The 15,915-nt window shown below is 39.9% G+C and overlaps 1 protein-coding gene across 2 annotated transcripts in view; it reads left to right on the top strand.

Moving 5' to 3' along the window:
* The window catches only part of Lrp6 (LDL receptor related protein 6), a 122,375-nt gene that overhangs the window by 87,754 nt on the left and 18,706 nt on the right, over window positions 1-15,915 (top strand). For both annotated transcript variants that reach the window (XM_040743418.1, XM_040743419.1), the window contains 5 exons: window positions 1,760-1,962; window positions 4,096-4,307; window positions 5,489-5,679; window positions 8,352-8,561; window positions 10,010-10,135. In XM_040743418.1, coding sequence (XP_040599352.1) covers window positions 1,760-1,962; window positions 4,096-4,307; window positions 5,489-5,679; window positions 8,352-8,561; window positions 10,010-10,135 — 942 coding nt within the window. The remainder of the gene's footprint in view (window positions 1-1,759; window positions 1,963-4,095; window positions 4,308-5,488; window positions 5,680-8,351; window positions 8,562-10,009; window positions 10,136-15,915) is intronic.

Here is a 15,915-nt window from a genome sequence, read left to right as displayed (position 1 = left end):
CAATGAAGAACTTAACAGAAATGTAGTGTTGCAAGTATCAGGCTTCTTTGAATGTAAAGTAAGCCCCAACCACAAGTAAGAGCTGTGAAGATTGGGAGTCAGGCAAGGAGTTCTGGCATGGCCTCCTGTGTTTACATCCTTGAGAAGGACATGTTTCTGCTGGGTTTAGGTAATGGCTGAGCACCAAGAAAAATAAAGTGTTGTTATCAAACGTATGCATATAAACTATAGGAAACTCCTCTCCCACACTGCCATCATTTTCGGTGGTTTCCATTACCTGTTGTCAGCCTCCATCAGGAAAAAAATGCACGGAAAATTCCAGAAATAATTCATAAGTTTTAAGTTGCATGTGGTACTGAGTAGCACAATGCAACTTATGTCAGTCCTACCAGGATTCGAATCATTTCTTTGCCCAGCACTTTTACTCTGCATGTGCTAGCTTCCTGGTAGCTCCTTAGCAGCCATCTCTGATGTCACGTCAGCTGTCACAGTATTCTGAGTGCTTGTATTCAGGTGATGTTAATTCTCCTTAGTAGTTTCCCCAAAGCAAAAAGTAATGAGTGGCAATTATATTATGGTATATTATAATTTTTCTTATTGCCTGCATGTATACTTGTCAATCACACCAGGCTGTCTGGTGCTCATGGAGATAAGAAAGGGGCATTGAATCCCGTGGAACATGAGTTAGAAAAAGCTGTGAGCTGCCATGCGGTGGGTGCTGTGAGTTGAACCTGGTACTGCAGTTGCTCTGAACCAGTGAGTCCTCTCTCCAGCCTCACATTTACAATGATTCTTTTGCTTTCGTTTTTAGAGTTCTGAGATTAGAGGCAAGGGCCACTATACCTGACCTTTATACTTGTTTTCAATATTATAGATGGATGTTAAAGTGGTTAAAGTGTCTTTTTTTTTAACTGCATGCTGGGACTTGAACCCAGGACCTTAAGCCAACTAGGCAAGTCTTCTCTCACTGAGCTGCATGCCAACTAAGCATCTATTGTTAGCTTCTTTATGTCTTAGATGATTAAAAATCAGTGCCCAGAGAGATGTAATTACAAAATTTTAAGGCATTTCTCTATTTAGCCATTTTAATTACTAAAGATGAGACACACACATCATTTATAGGTTTCATCCCTTTTATGTAACTCTAGAAGTAAGCTATTTCCCTTCTGACGCCCTTATCTATTCAGATGCAAGTGAGCGTTGACTTTTTTAGTCAAATACAAACTCTATTAAATAAAAGAAGACAAATTAGTTATTCACAATGGAGCCGAAGGTCTAGTATGTATGTAAGGTATGAAGATCTAATACTGTGTAACTGAAAAATAGTTATGCAAAGGCAAGCTGGAAAGGATCAAGTTTTACTAAAGAGACACAGAGGTGAGCACTGGGTTCCAGAAGTGAAAGAACTGTATCTGGGTGGGAGTCAAGGAAATCAAAGCAAGCTACACAGAAGATATGACAGTGAAATGGTCCTGGTGGTATGGATGGGATTTAGAACTAAACCAGGGAAAGAACTCCAGGCAGTAAAACCAGAGAGAGCAATAAGAAAATGCCTGGTCAAGTGGATGGGAAACAATTTACAACTGGATTTGTAACTGGTTTATTCTACTCAGAAGGGAGTTTTTGGAGGTGTGCCAAAGGGTTCTCCCCTCAGCCTTAACATGTGATTCTGTTGGGATACACGAAACAGGCTCAGCAAACCTTGGGGTGGTAAAGAAGAGAGTCACAGTATTTCAGATTTGCTCTTTTCTCTTTTCAGCTCCTACCACCTTCCTGCTCTTCAGTCAGAAGAGTGCCATCAACCGCATGGTAATCGATGAACAGCAGAGCCCTGACATCATCCTTCCCATCCACAGCCTTCGGAATGTTAGGGCCATTGACTACGACCCTTTGGACAAGCAGCTCTACTGGATTGACTCTCGACAGAACATGATCCGAAAGGCACAAGAAGATGGTGGCCAGGTAACTCAGACTTAATATAGAGTCCATTTCTCACTAGAATTGCTGTAACCATCCACAAGGCTTCATCTGCCTACAGGGAAAATGGAAATCTAGGGCTAGGACTTCTTTTTGTTTACTACTCAGAGTAGCTGTACTCTTTGAACATCATTATTTGATGATGGCATTGGGTTGTAAATTTTATCAGGGAAGCTAGGTCATTAGTAACTTTTTCACCACTGGTCATATCTGTTGAGTGCAGCCTTCCCGCCAGCCTGGTTCCAGAGCCGCATCAGTCCCAACTGAACACACAGGAGGCTATATTAATTACAAAGCTGTTGGCTGTTTGCTTGGTTTCTTACTGGCTATCTGACTTAAGTATTTACCTCGTAATTGTTAATCAAGTATTTCTCTTACCGGAGAAAGGGTCTGGACCTTTTACTCCTGGAGGCTACATCGTGACTCCCTGTGTTTCTCCTTCCCAGAATCCTCGACTCCTAGTCCCACCTATCTTGCTTCCCCTATTGGCCAACAGAACTTTATTGACATATACACAGGACTTCCCCATCACACATCCATTAATGCCATTTTTTTTTTCATTATCCCCTTGTATACATGTTTTGAGATCAAGTAGGTCTTTGTTCTGATCTCAGCTCTATCACTCACTAGAAATCTTAGGAAGGGTTTTGGTTGGACAGAATGTAAAGCATAAAGCCCATACCTGTTTAATAGTTATATTACTAATTACCTTTTAAGACTCATTGATTAAGAAGCATGATAATCTTAGTAAAATTAAAAATGCAGCAATGTGTTATTGATTCTGTATTTTTTTATTACTATTTGGGGACTTTAGAATGAGAGTAAGGATAATATCAGTCTTACCTGTGTCTATGTGCCATTGTAGATTTCAGTACTATTATTTATACTCCTTCCTTCTGGGGTTAGTCAATGTAAACTTGTGATTACAAAGCTATCTATTGTCTTCCTTACAGAAAAGATGTTAAATTGGATTTTGAATGGTTAAAATTTAGGGAAATATTACTCAATTTTGCTGTCTTACCTTACAGTAAAGAACAAGGAGGGTGAGATACACATACATACATACATACATACATACATACATACATACATACATATGAGTGCTGAGGGATCGTTTAGCAATGTGGTCATACTTTGTACTCCAGCTGTACCTTGTACTACATAGGCTAGTACTAGTGGCCAATAACTGGTAGAGAGAAATTACACAGCCAGCAAATAGATTAATTTTTAAAAGGCGATGCTAACTCAGAATCCTAGTAAATGAAATAAAATTTTATATTGACAGAATAGATAAATCTGCTTTTAGTTGGCTTTGTAGGAAAAAATTATTAATTATAGTCAGGCATCTTGGTATAGGGCAGTAGTCCCAGAATCATGTAGGAAGCTAAAAATGAAAGCTCCTGGCTTTAGAGTAAGACCCTGTGTGAATAGTTTCTCTCTCTCTCTCTCTCCCTCTCTCTCTCTCTCTCTGTCTCTCTCTCTGTCTCTCTCTCTGTCTATCTCTCTGTCTCTGTCTCTGTCTCTCTCTCTCTCTCTCTCTGTGCTGTGTGTGTGTCTGTGTGTGTGTATTTGTTTGTTCCTGATTGTTATTTTCTCCAGAACAGGGCTTCTCAGACTTGGTGCTGTTGGTCTTAGGGACTCTACAGTTCTTTGCTCTGAGGCTTCCCTATGTGTGTACTGCAGGGTGTTTAGAAGCACTCTTGGTCTTTACCCAGTAGTTGTCAGTAGGTTTCTCACATCTTGATATCAAGATGTCTCGACATCCCCAATGCCTGTGGATGCAATATCCCCCTCACTTGAGAACTGCTGCTCTAGAGGTATCTCCAGGTTGTGATTGGAGCCGCAGTTGTTTATAGTTATGGGGAAAAGGCTGTTACCTCCTCTGATCAAGACATTGTCAGACTCCTGAACTATCTTTGCTGTCCTCAGCATCCCCTTCTGTTCCATAAAACAACCCATGGGGATATTTGAAATGCGTGTTAACAAGCAGGCACACCACGCATTAAAAACCCTTTCTTTAGGAAGTATCCCCCAAAGACTGGACACCCTTCTGAGTTGTGGTCATGGTCTGTAGTTGTCTGGTGTGGAATCTAACTTGTGTGTTTTTCCTTTCTTTAGGGTTTTACTGTAGTTGTTAGCTCAGTTCCAAATCAGAACCTCGAAATACAGCCCTATGACCTCAGCATTGATATTTATAGCCGTTACATCTACTGGACCTGTGAAGCTACCAATGTCATTGATGTGACAAGATTAGATGGGCGATCAATTGGAGTGGTTCTAAAAGGCGAGCAAGACAGACCGCGAGCCATTGTGGTAAACCCTGAGAAAGGGTATGTTACAAAAGCCCCGGTTAGACACTTTTGCCTCTGATGCCCTCCCTCCTCACCCTTCCTTGCACCAGCAAACAACTCCACTCAGTGTTTCCCACTTACTTGGACCTGTGTTTTCTTTCTGCTCTTTCTGACTCTACTGCCCAGAGTTCTTTCATTGGTTTAGTTCTAAATCCCACCGATACCTGAAGACTGTTTCACTACCGTGTCTTCTGGGTAGCCTTCCTTGACCTCCTCCATCCCCCAGCCAGGTGTGCTGCTCCCACTCCTGGAACCCAGTGCTTACTTTAGTCACGCTTATTCCTTTCCAGTTTGCTTCTTACTTAACTGTTTTTCAGTTACATAGTTATTACTAGACCCTCAGCTCCATTGTAAATAACTAGTATGTCTGCTTTCATTTAATAGAGTTTGTATTTGATTTTTAAAAAAATCAATGCTCAGTTGTATCTGAATAGATGATGAGGGCGTTAGCAGGGAAATGGCTTACTTCTAGAGTTACAGAAAAGGGATGACACCTATAAATGATATGTGTGTCTCATCTTTAGTAATTAAAATGGTTAGAGAAATACCTGGAAATTTTGTAACTAGATCTCTCTGGACATTGTTTTCTTTTAATCTGTGAAATTTAGCTCTCTGAACACTTCTTGGTACCCTCTGTGACTGTTATTAAAAGTAATAAATATATTCTTTGACTTTAAAAAAACAGCTGGGAGTGGGCAGGGAGAACCTGGAGAAGGTTTAATCAGTAGGTTTAATCAGTTGAGCAGCTCTAGTGCACTATTGCACAGTAGGCTGATTGCTAAGAGTGACTGACTGCATAGTGCATGCCCAAAAATCATCACAAAGACTGTTTACTGTAAACAGTAGACCCTTGAGGATATAGATATGTTTAACCTAACTACAAAGTATATCCATGCATTGAAATGTCCGGTTATTCCATTATATGCATGATTTTGTGTGTTTGCCTATAGCTGAAAATTTTTAAATAGATTTGAAAGCATTTTACCTCCTTCTATCTTTATAAATAAATGTTTGTGTTTGGGAGGATTATACCTAAGGCCTTCTACATGTTACACAAGTGGTCTCCCACTGAGTTGTACTTTCTGCATTTATCTTAAGAATATTCTCAGTTTTTCTGGTTCTTCAGTAATTTTTAAAACATTTTCTCCTGTTGTCTTCAGGTATATGTATTTTACCAATCTTCAGGAAAGATCTCCTAAAATTGAACGGGCTGCCTTGGATGGAACAGAACGGGAGGTGCTCTTTTTCAGTGGCTTAAGTAAACCAATTGCTTTGGCCCTGGACAGCAAGCTGGGCAAGCTCTTCTGGGCTGATTCAGACCTCCGGCGAATTGAAAGCAGTGATCTTTCAGGTATCCAAAAAGTTTCTGTATCATGACTTGAGTTTTAAGATGATTTCACTACTGTGAACTTGTACTTTCTTGTATTGTTTTTGTAAATGATTGTAATTTTTTTCATTAAATATATTCTGCATCATTTTAGTTGGGGGGATCTTTGAGATTACGTCCTTGTTCCCTAATTACTCAGCAGTTTTATTGATCTGAAAATTATGTGTCTGTTTGTTTTCTTTTCTAATTCTTCTGCTCTACTGTTACATTCTGTCGTCTCTGAACTGGAGCCTATGACTGGTCTCTTTGTGCATTCTCCGTGTGGAAGGTCAGGAGCACTCTTCCATATGCAGACGTTGTTCTGAGATGTGCTTCCCAATATCTCTCCTTCAGATCTAAGTACTCTCACTCAAGGAAGAGCCTGGCTCACTCTGGTACTCACTCTTTAGAGTTATCATTTTTACCTTTAGCGTCTCTGTGGTCGTCTCTCTTCTATCATAATTCATGACGTCCAGTTTCTACATGGCCTCATTAGTGACCAGGAAAATAAAATTGAAATAATGCACTGTTTATTATTTATGGTATGTTAAGGTTTCTTATACCCAGTGCTTGCCAGGATGGTGGAAATGTCATCCTCTCTTAAGGGTGGAGGTGGCCTCATTGGTACAGGCATCTGCCTGATGTGAATGTTGAACCCAGTCTCCAGCACCACAAATACAGGACACTTTGGGGTAAAGAGTAGAACCTTAGTGGAGGACAATCTGCCAGTAATTATCAGGATTTAAAGGAGGTAGATAGAGCCTTTGATTTGGCAGTTTCTCTTTTAGATGACTGTCTTACAGAAATACTAACCAGAGTGATCACTGAACATCACTTGGGATAGTCTTTCATGGAGAAATTCCTTGTAGCTTATCAGTATGTAGACTATCAGTGCCACTCAAGAATAAGGAAAGGCAGTTGTGGTTAAGTGCTTGTAGTCACAGCACGTGGAAGCAGAAACAGGAAGACTCTTATTTTGAGACCTGCCTGGACTAATTCCAAGAACCTGCTAAAACAAAAACAAAAACAAACCAGCCAACCCCCACAGTGCTGAACCTCTCTGTTGCCTAAAAGCTGTGTGGTGGAATTTCTACATAATAGTGACAGTAGCACACCCATTTGTACTGACAGACAAAAACAGGTGTGGATTCTCTCCAAAGCTGTAATATTAGTTTGAAGATCCTATCAACATTATATGAGAATTGTCTCCTTAGAACCTGGTAGTGTTGGGGATTTTTACAAGTTTGGTAGTTTGAAATGTATATCATAGTAGCAATGTTTTCATCTTATGGAAATTGAGCACAATTCCATTTGTGTTGATTGATAGTTTGCATTTCCCTGTCTCTTACTGCCCCCCCCACCATTTTAAAGAAAGCCTTGCACTGTTGACCACACTGTCTGAAAACTTGAGGTCCCCTGCCTGCTTGTGCCTCTTGAGCAGCTGCAATTGTGGGTATATGCCACTGTACTCACCTGCCATTTTCCACTTTGAATTTCTAGAATTTTCTTGTGGGTTCAGACTTTGAATTTGCTCTTAAAGTATATAAAGGTGAATCTGCCTGTTCAGGATCAATCTTGGCCTTGTTTAGTGAGGTTTTTGTCTGTAGCCATCTTGTACTTTACATATTCGTAGGAATCTCCTTTTGCTGATGAGACAAGAAACCTTGCATTTTTGTCTACTTATTCAACACCATTGACTAGACAATCTGTCTTTTCCACTATTTTGAGACTTAAGTTTAAAAAAAAATAACTGTTTTGCCTGAATTCATGTCTGTGTAGCACATGTGTACCTGGTACCTACGCTGGATCTCCTGGCACTGGAGTTACAGACAGATGAGCTGCCATGTGGGTACTGAGGATCATGTAGCTCAGTGCTAGAGCTCTTGTCCAGCTATAAGCAAGGTCTTGGGTTCAGTCCTCATTAACACCCACCCACAGGAAATTCTTATACACAGGAGTCCTCTCTGAGTTATATTGCATAAAACTTTTGATGTTGCTGACTTGTACATGGTTCTCCTTTTTCTTCAGAGGATATGTTCTAAGATCCCCTGAGAGCATGGGTGACAGCAAACTCTAGAGGTGACAAGAATCACCTGTCTATGCTTCAGCATTACCACACCATCCAGAAGTTAATACCCCCACCGCCTTGTATCACTGTTCTTAGACATTGAGTCCAGGATATTATGATTAGTCCATAACCTGTGAGTCAGATGGACTGTATTTTGAGAAGCCAGGTGGAGTCAGAGTAGAATTGTTTTTGATAAATGTCTCAGGTGTTTTCAAAAAGTGAGGGATGTTAGGCATAGGACCCTGGGCTTACTACCACTGCTTCATCAAATGAGCATGACTTTTATCGGCTTTATTGTGTTAGTTTTTGACACAATTTAATTTGAAAAGGGGTTCTGCTAAGAAAAAATTGAAACTCACTGTCCCAAGTTCTTTGCTGCATTTCATAACTAGAAAAGATCCTGTATATTGGTAGTAAATTCCCAGTTGCACATGTCTGGTTTAGTACCGTTTTCTAGTACATTTAAGTCTCGTGGTGCAGAGCTTGTATTTCACATACTTTACGAATCTACTTGGTATTCATTGGATAACTGTTGAAAGTGGGATTTGGCCACACAAATCATTGCTGTTGAATATTTTCCTTTTCCCAGGTGCCAACAGGATAGTGGTAGAAGACTCTAATATCTTGCAGCCTGTGGGTCTGACCGTGTTTGAAAACTGGCTCTATTGGATTGATAAGCAGCAGCAAATGATTGAAAAAATTGACATGACTGGTCGAGAAGGAAGAACCAAGGTCCAGGCTCGAATTGCTCAGCTGAGTGACATCCATGCAGTAAAGGAGCTGAACCTGCACGAGTACAGTAAGTGAGGTGCAAGGAGCACTGTGTGCCGTGTAAGAAACGAGGCATGGTCTTGGGGCTTTGTTTTTATATTTAGAAAAACACTTTGTTGAGTATGAAGTCTTAGCACCAAGGGGTGGAGGCAGCAAGATTGCCCACTTGGAACCAGCTTGGACTATCTCGCTAGACCTAGTCTCAGTAAACCCAAGACCTGGAATGTAGTTCAGTGTTAAAGCACTTCCTTAGCACCCACAGGCCCTGGGTTTGGTCTTCAGACCAAGTAGATAATTGAATAGTATTGTGTACCTGAAAGACTGAGAACAGCCTCTGTTAATGCACATTCAAATATAATAAGTAATGTCTATTTGGGACAATCTACTCCTTTGTGGATAGATGACAATCACAACATCAACACAGATTTATGTAGCACCCATATCATGATGGAAAACAAATGATAATTGATGGCTATATTGCATAATGATAACGATACTGTAACAGCAAATGTTGGGTTGTTTGTAACACAAAAAATAGAAAATTCAGAGCAGTGACTTCATAAAGTATAAGTTGTGAAACAGATATTGAAAAGTCACCTAATGGTTTGTCTTTTTAGCTTCTCCCAAGTAAGAGGAAATTAGATCTTTGCTATGCTATCTTTGGCAATTGAACAAGCAAGTAATTTTGTCTGTTTCAGTTCCATGTGACCATTAAGTTTTTCCTTCTACTAACTTTAATTTTCTACAAATTATTTATTAAAATACACTTTTTTAAATGAAATAATTTTATCTTTTAGAAAAGTAGAAGTTCTGAGTTAAAATATTTAGAAGAGAAGTCTCCCCTGGCAATTATTCTAGTTCTGTAAATCATTTATTACTATTAATTATTAGGCTTTTGAAACCGGCTCTTGTGTGGTCCTTGCTGGCCTGGAACTTGCTGTGTAAGCAGTCCTGACCTTAACTTACGGGATCCACCTGCCTCTGCTTCCCAGTACTAGAATACGTGTGTACCCCATCATGGTCAGCTAATATCTTAATTTAAAAAGTAACACAAGCCTATCATAGTTAAGTTTTATTCATTGTATTTATTCATAGTTTTGTTCATTATTTTGTTGTTGTTTAGGATTGAACCCAGGGCCTCATTCATGGCAAGTACTCTTACATGGAGCACTTTCCCCCAGCCCTTGCTTGTAATACTTTAAAATGAAATATGCATGCCTAGATTTTGTATATGCCTGTAATCTCTGTAGTTTTAGAGGCTGAGATAAAAGGATCATCACTTGGACTTAAGACCAGCTGGAACAATGAAGACTCCCACATCATTCCCCTCCTCCATGCCATGGTTATACAGAGATGCTTTGTTATAGCGATAGACTATGGAATTACACTATATAGAAATAAAATCAGAACTTATTTATATTTAGTACTGCTTGTGGTTCATAAATCATTGACTTTATTAATTACATTCTTTTCCAGGACAGCACCCTTGTGCCCAGGATAATGGTGGCTGCTCACATATTTGCCTTGTAAAGGGAGATGGTACTACAAGATGCTCTTGCCCCATGCACCTAGTTCTGCTGCAGGATGAGCTGTCCTGTGGAGGTAAGGATGTTAAATTTTTTCTTGTGCAAGCCAGAATTCCACATCTCGATCTAGCCATCTGTGGCTAGGCAGTGAAGTTGCTATTTCTTCTGACTTAATCGGTAATTTGTGTTCTATTTGTTCGCATGCTACCAAGCTTGCCTTTTTTCCTCTCAGCCCCCCCAGACTGTCCATGCTACTACAGTCTCCAGTGACCATCACTTTTGGATTTTATACATTCCACATACAAGCATGATTATGTGACAGTTACCATTTTGTGCCTTCTTTTTTTCATTTAACATATATTCTCTTGGCTTATCTCTTTGTAGCAGATGATAGGAGTGCTGTGATATTTTCAGCCTATGAATTATATTTCCTAATAACACAGTAGCTTCCCCACTCCTCAGGGAAGTAATAAGATGAATTCACTCTGGTCTTCAGTTATTGAATTCTGAATTTTGTCTGTGTAAATGTCATTGTTTGGAATCTCTCCAGTGAAAAGAATATTTTTTGTTCAAATCCATCAGGATTTTCCTATTGTTTAAAAAAGATTAAAACAAAAGTAAAGCCCAATAATGAAAGAAAATTTATAAACCTTATGGTGTATATGTCTGCACGTCTGTAGGGGTACACACATGTATCTTCCCATGTGCAAGTGCAGAAGATATCTTCATTATTTCTTCTTTCACCATAGTGTCTGTTTATCACTGCACTCCAGGATGGCGGCCTAAGCTGCTGGGCAGTCTCTGCCTACTTTCCACTTCCATAGGAGAGCTGGAGTTACAGGTGGAAACCACCACATTCAGCCTTGTGTGGGCTCTCACCCCAGGTCCTCACACTTACCAGTGTGTAGTCGTGTGGTAGTTTGTTGTCACTCGTGAGGCATAGCACGTTTTTGGTATGCTCTTTTGTTAAATCATAGTGTGGCAATTCTGAACACCATGGTACTGTTCATACTCTTAATTAAGAAGTCCTCTTCCTGGCGATAAAGCATAATTAATTTTAACTGGAGAAAAACGATTGTGGCATGCTGTTACCTGCAAAAGTAGCGATTTGAAAGGACTCTAGTTTCTATTTTTCAAAAAATTGTTAAATACAGCAACTGGATAAATAAAATACTTCATTTTATTTACTTTTTTTAGTGCCGGGGATGGAACCTAGTAATATGGATATTAGTCAAGTGCCTACCAGTGAGCTTTATCTCCAGTCTAAGTCATCCTCTTAGTAAATACTGTGCTTATGGAGCTGATATAAAAGTATATTTGGCTTAAGGGGAAGGAGGTTTTGTTTCTGTTTGTCTGCTTGTTTCTTTGTAGTGCTGAGACTCACCAGACCCTTCATTTGGATCTTTATGTCTCCCATATTAAGGCCTTGTCCTACCAGATTGTGGGGCTGTTAGGTCTTGGAATCTCTGACATTTTTGAAATAGAATCTATGTTGTCCAGGCTAATCTCTACTGCCAAGCTTAACTGGTTCACCTACTTCAGCCCCCTTAGTGGCTGGAGTAGTGCAGTATCCGCCACGGTCCCTGGCACAAAAATCTTACTATAGTGATGTTTCTCGCTAGGAGAGCAGCTGAGAGCACAGTACTTGCCAGGGTCCCGTTCTGAGCATTGCAATTATGTTCTGTAAAGACACACGTTTCTATGAATCAAGATTTAAAGAAATTATATATTCAGGATATAAAAGTGTGATAAACAGGATTACAAATAAATTTTATCTTTCCAGCTTTTGAAGAAACACATCTCAGTAGCAATGGCAATGCATTCTGCTTAGATTACAGGAACTTGAGGTTCAAGGTAGTACATACAATTTGAGAACATGGAAGCACTTCTGGGTACCCTTGACTATAATACTAAATCTCAGTATTATAAATTAAATTCATTCACCAGAAGATCTAGACACACACACACACACACACACACACACACACACAAATAGTATTCCATAATTCCATGTTGTTACTTCAAGAGGAGGCAGAGCTACTTTGTGTGGCTGAAAATCAAAATATCCTTTTCCGGAAGAAACTGATGGCGTGGGATACTAGTGTGTCTTCTTCAGAGACCTAATATGCACACAAAGGGGAGGGAGGGAAGCATTGCTGGGTGTGGAGGTTATGCTTGAAATTCCCACAGAGCAGCTCTTAAAAGTCTGAGGCCAGCTCGGACAACTTAGGGAGACATTATCTAAAACGGGAAAAATTGCTAGAACAAATAAAACAAAATCAAACCTTGCACAATAATGTAGACATTTAATACTACTGAACTAGATACCTTTAAATGATTAAATTGGTAAAATTGGGTTACATATATTTGATCACAGTTTTTAAAATTGTGATTCTGTATAGAACACTAGATTTGCTTTAAAAAGCAAATCCTGAAGAAATTTCTCACTGTGTTAATAACAAATAAAACTGAATCAGATCCCATCTTCCATTTAGAGGATTTTTTTTTTTTATGAGACAGGGTTTCTCTGTTTTGGAGGCTGTCAGTCCAGCCTGGCCTCGAACTCACAGAGATCCGCCTGCCTCTGCCTCCCAAGTGCTGGGATTAAAGGCGTGCACCACCAACACCCAGCCCATTTAGAGGATGTTTTTTGAAGGGACTTAATTTTTTGCTGATAAAGTGACTTTTTTATTTGTATATAGAATGAATAGCAAGTCTTAGAAAAGTATGCAACTGTGCTGTAACCTCACTCAGGATGTAGAGGGTTACTATTAAGAAAGTACTCTTATAGGTGGTGTGCTTGGGAGACAGAGGTCAGCCTGGACAATGTGAAATTCTTTTTCAAAATAACAATAGAAACGTACGAACAGGGAGGGTGGGAAAGAAAGGCCAGAGCAGTCACAGAAGAAAACATTGCATGTGGACAGTGGCACATGCCTGGGACCCAGCACTGGGCCACAGGATGAATTAGCGTCTGGGCTGAGCTTGTCTCACTCATCCACTGCAGGAGAGAGAAGGGGAACGAGGAAGCAGAGGGACAGAGGGAAAAGAAAGGTAAGAAAATGGAGAAAGAGAAAGGAGCCCTTGGGTTCTTAGTAGGTGGTTTTCCAGTAAAAGCACCCACTCTTCAGTCTGTAGCTCCATACAGAGTTAGTTTCTTGAACATTAGCAGTGGAATCATAGCATTTAATCTTTTTGGTTTTAGATTCTCTTACATAATGTAGTTTTGAGATCTGATAATATATCAAATGTGTCAGCACCTTTTTGTTGCTGAGTCATAGTTCATTATGTAACACTGCAGTTACTCTCCTGTGAAGAATTGTTAATATTTAATTTTTAATAAAACTGCCATGCATGTTATATGCTCTCTTTAACTTATTGATTCCACAATTGAAATAAATGAAGCATAAAATCTAAACTTCTATCCAGCTTTTGAAACATGATTTCATTTGAACCTGGCTTACTGTCTTAGGTTGTATTTCTTCCCAACTTGCTCTCTGGCTTTATCTGATTTTTTTAGAGTCTGATGTCCACTCTGGCGAGTTCTCTTTCATTTTGCTTCTGTGTGCTTGTGCTATTACAAATGCGAGTCTCTCTTCTTGCATAATACCCTTACTTATTCGTCAAGTGCACTGGATGCGAGTCTCTCTTCTTGCATAATACCCTTACTTATTCGTCACGTGCACTGGATGCGAGTCTCTCTTCTTGCATAATACCCTTACTTATTCGTCAAGTGCACTGGATGCGAGTCTCTCTTCTTGCATAATACCCTTACTTATTCGTCACGTGCACTGGATGCGAGTCTCTCTTCTTGCATAATACCCTTACTTATTCGTCAAGTGCACTGGATGCGAGTCTCTCTTCTTGCATAATACCCTTACTTATTCGTCAAGTGCACTGGATGCGAGTCTCTCTTCTTGCATAATACCCTTACTTATTCGTCAAGTGCACTGGATGTGAGTCTCTCTTCTTGCATAATACCCTTACTTATTCGTCAAGTGCACTGGATACGAGTCTTCTCTTCATGCATAATACCCTTACTTATTCGTCAAGTGCACTGGATGCTGAGTCTCTCTTCTTGCATAATACCCTTACTTATTCGTCAAGTGCACTGGATGCGAGTCTCTCTTCTTGCATAATACCCTTACTTATTCGTCAAGTGCACTGGATGCGAGTCTCTCTTCTTGCATAATACCCTTACTTATTCGTCAAGTGCACTGGATGCGAGTCTCTCTTCTTGCATAATACCCTTACTTATTCGTCAAGTGCACTGGATGCGAGTCTCTCTTCTTGCATAATACCCTTACTTATTCGTCACGTGCACTGGATGCGAGTCTCTCTTCTTGCATAATACCCTTACTTATTCGTCAAGTGCACTGGATGCGAGTCTCTCTTCTTGCATAATACCCTTACTTATTCGTCAAGTGCACTGGATGCGAGTCTCTCTTCTTGCATAATACCCTTACTTATTCGTCAAGTGCACTGGATGTGAGTCTCTCTTCTTGCATAATACCCTTACTTATTCGTCAAGTGCACTGGATACGAGTCTTCTCTTCATGCATAATACCCTTACTTATTCGTCAAGTGCACTGGATGCGAGTCTCTCTTCTTGCATAATACCCTTACTTATTCGTCAAGTGCACTGGATGCGAGTCTCTCTTCTTGCATAATACCCTTACTTATTCGTCAAGTGCACTGGATGCGAGTCTCTCTTCTTGCATAATACCCTTACTTATTCGTCAAGTGCACTGGATGCGAGTCTCTCTTCTTGCATAATACCCTTACTTATTCGTCAAGTGCACTGGATGCTGAGTCTCTCTTCTTGCATAATACCCTTACTTATTCGTCAAGTGCACTGGATGCGAGTCTCTCTTCTTGCATAATACCCTTACTTATTCGTCAAGTGCACTGGATGCGAGTCTCTCTTCTTGCATAATACCCTTACTTATTCGTCAAGTGCACTGGATGCGAGTCTCTCTTCTTGCATAATACCCTTACTTATTCGTCAAGTGCACTGGATACGAGTCTCTCTTCTTGCATAATACCCTTACTTATTCGTCAAGTGCACTGGGTACGAGTCTCTCTTCTTGCATAATACCCTTACTTATTCGTCAAGTGCACTGGATACGCGTCTCTCTTCTTGCATAATACCCTTACTTACTCGTCAAGTGCACTGGATACGAGTTTCTCTTCTTGCATAATACCCTTACTTACTCGTCAAGTGCACTGGATACGAGTTTCTCTTCTTGCATAATGCCCTTACTTACTCGTCAAGTGCACGGGGTCCCTGCGAGACCTTGAATAACTAGCTCCTTTGGATTGCAGTCGTTGTCAGTGTGCCTGCTAATCCATAAGTGACTGTATTGTCCCTTATTTTGTACTTTCTACTTGTCCCTATCGTAACCAAATTCAGGGTTGTTTTGTTTTTTTTTTAAAGAATATAGGACAGATTTTATGCTTTTAAAGTCTTGACACAATCTGGTAAATTTTTGAAAACATAATGAATGCTAAAAAAATAATCCTTCAGATTTAGCGTGTAAATCATCCACCTGTAATCTGTACTAGTCTGTTTTAAAGATAAAGCACTTCTGGTCAGCATATGATAAACTTTTATATTTCTTAGAGAATTTACTAATATGTGTTTTAATGAAATCATGATATACTTAGTATGGTGGTACAAACCTATAATCCCAGCATTCAGAAATATAAGGCAGGATTGTCTCCAACTCAAGACCAGCCTGGTCTGCACAGCACCAAGACGATAAAGTGATGAGGCTTTAAAGAAGTCTGTAGTTCTACGCTTGTCCTTGTAAGATCACCTTCCCTTAGCGGTATGGCCATGTGTGGCCTTGACTA

Source organism: Mesocricetus auratus, unplaced genomic scaffold (genome assembly GCF_017639785.1).
Source record: "Mesocricetus auratus isolate SY011 unplaced genomic scaffold, BCM_Maur_2.0 Super-Scaffold_100001, whole genome shotgun sequence".
Classification (NCBI taxonomy): Eukaryota; Metazoa; Chordata; class Mammalia; order Rodentia; family Cricetidae; genus Mesocricetus; species Mesocricetus auratus.
Note: the sequence above shows the minus strand (reverse complement) of the source record. Positions and strands in the feature narration are given on the sequence as shown.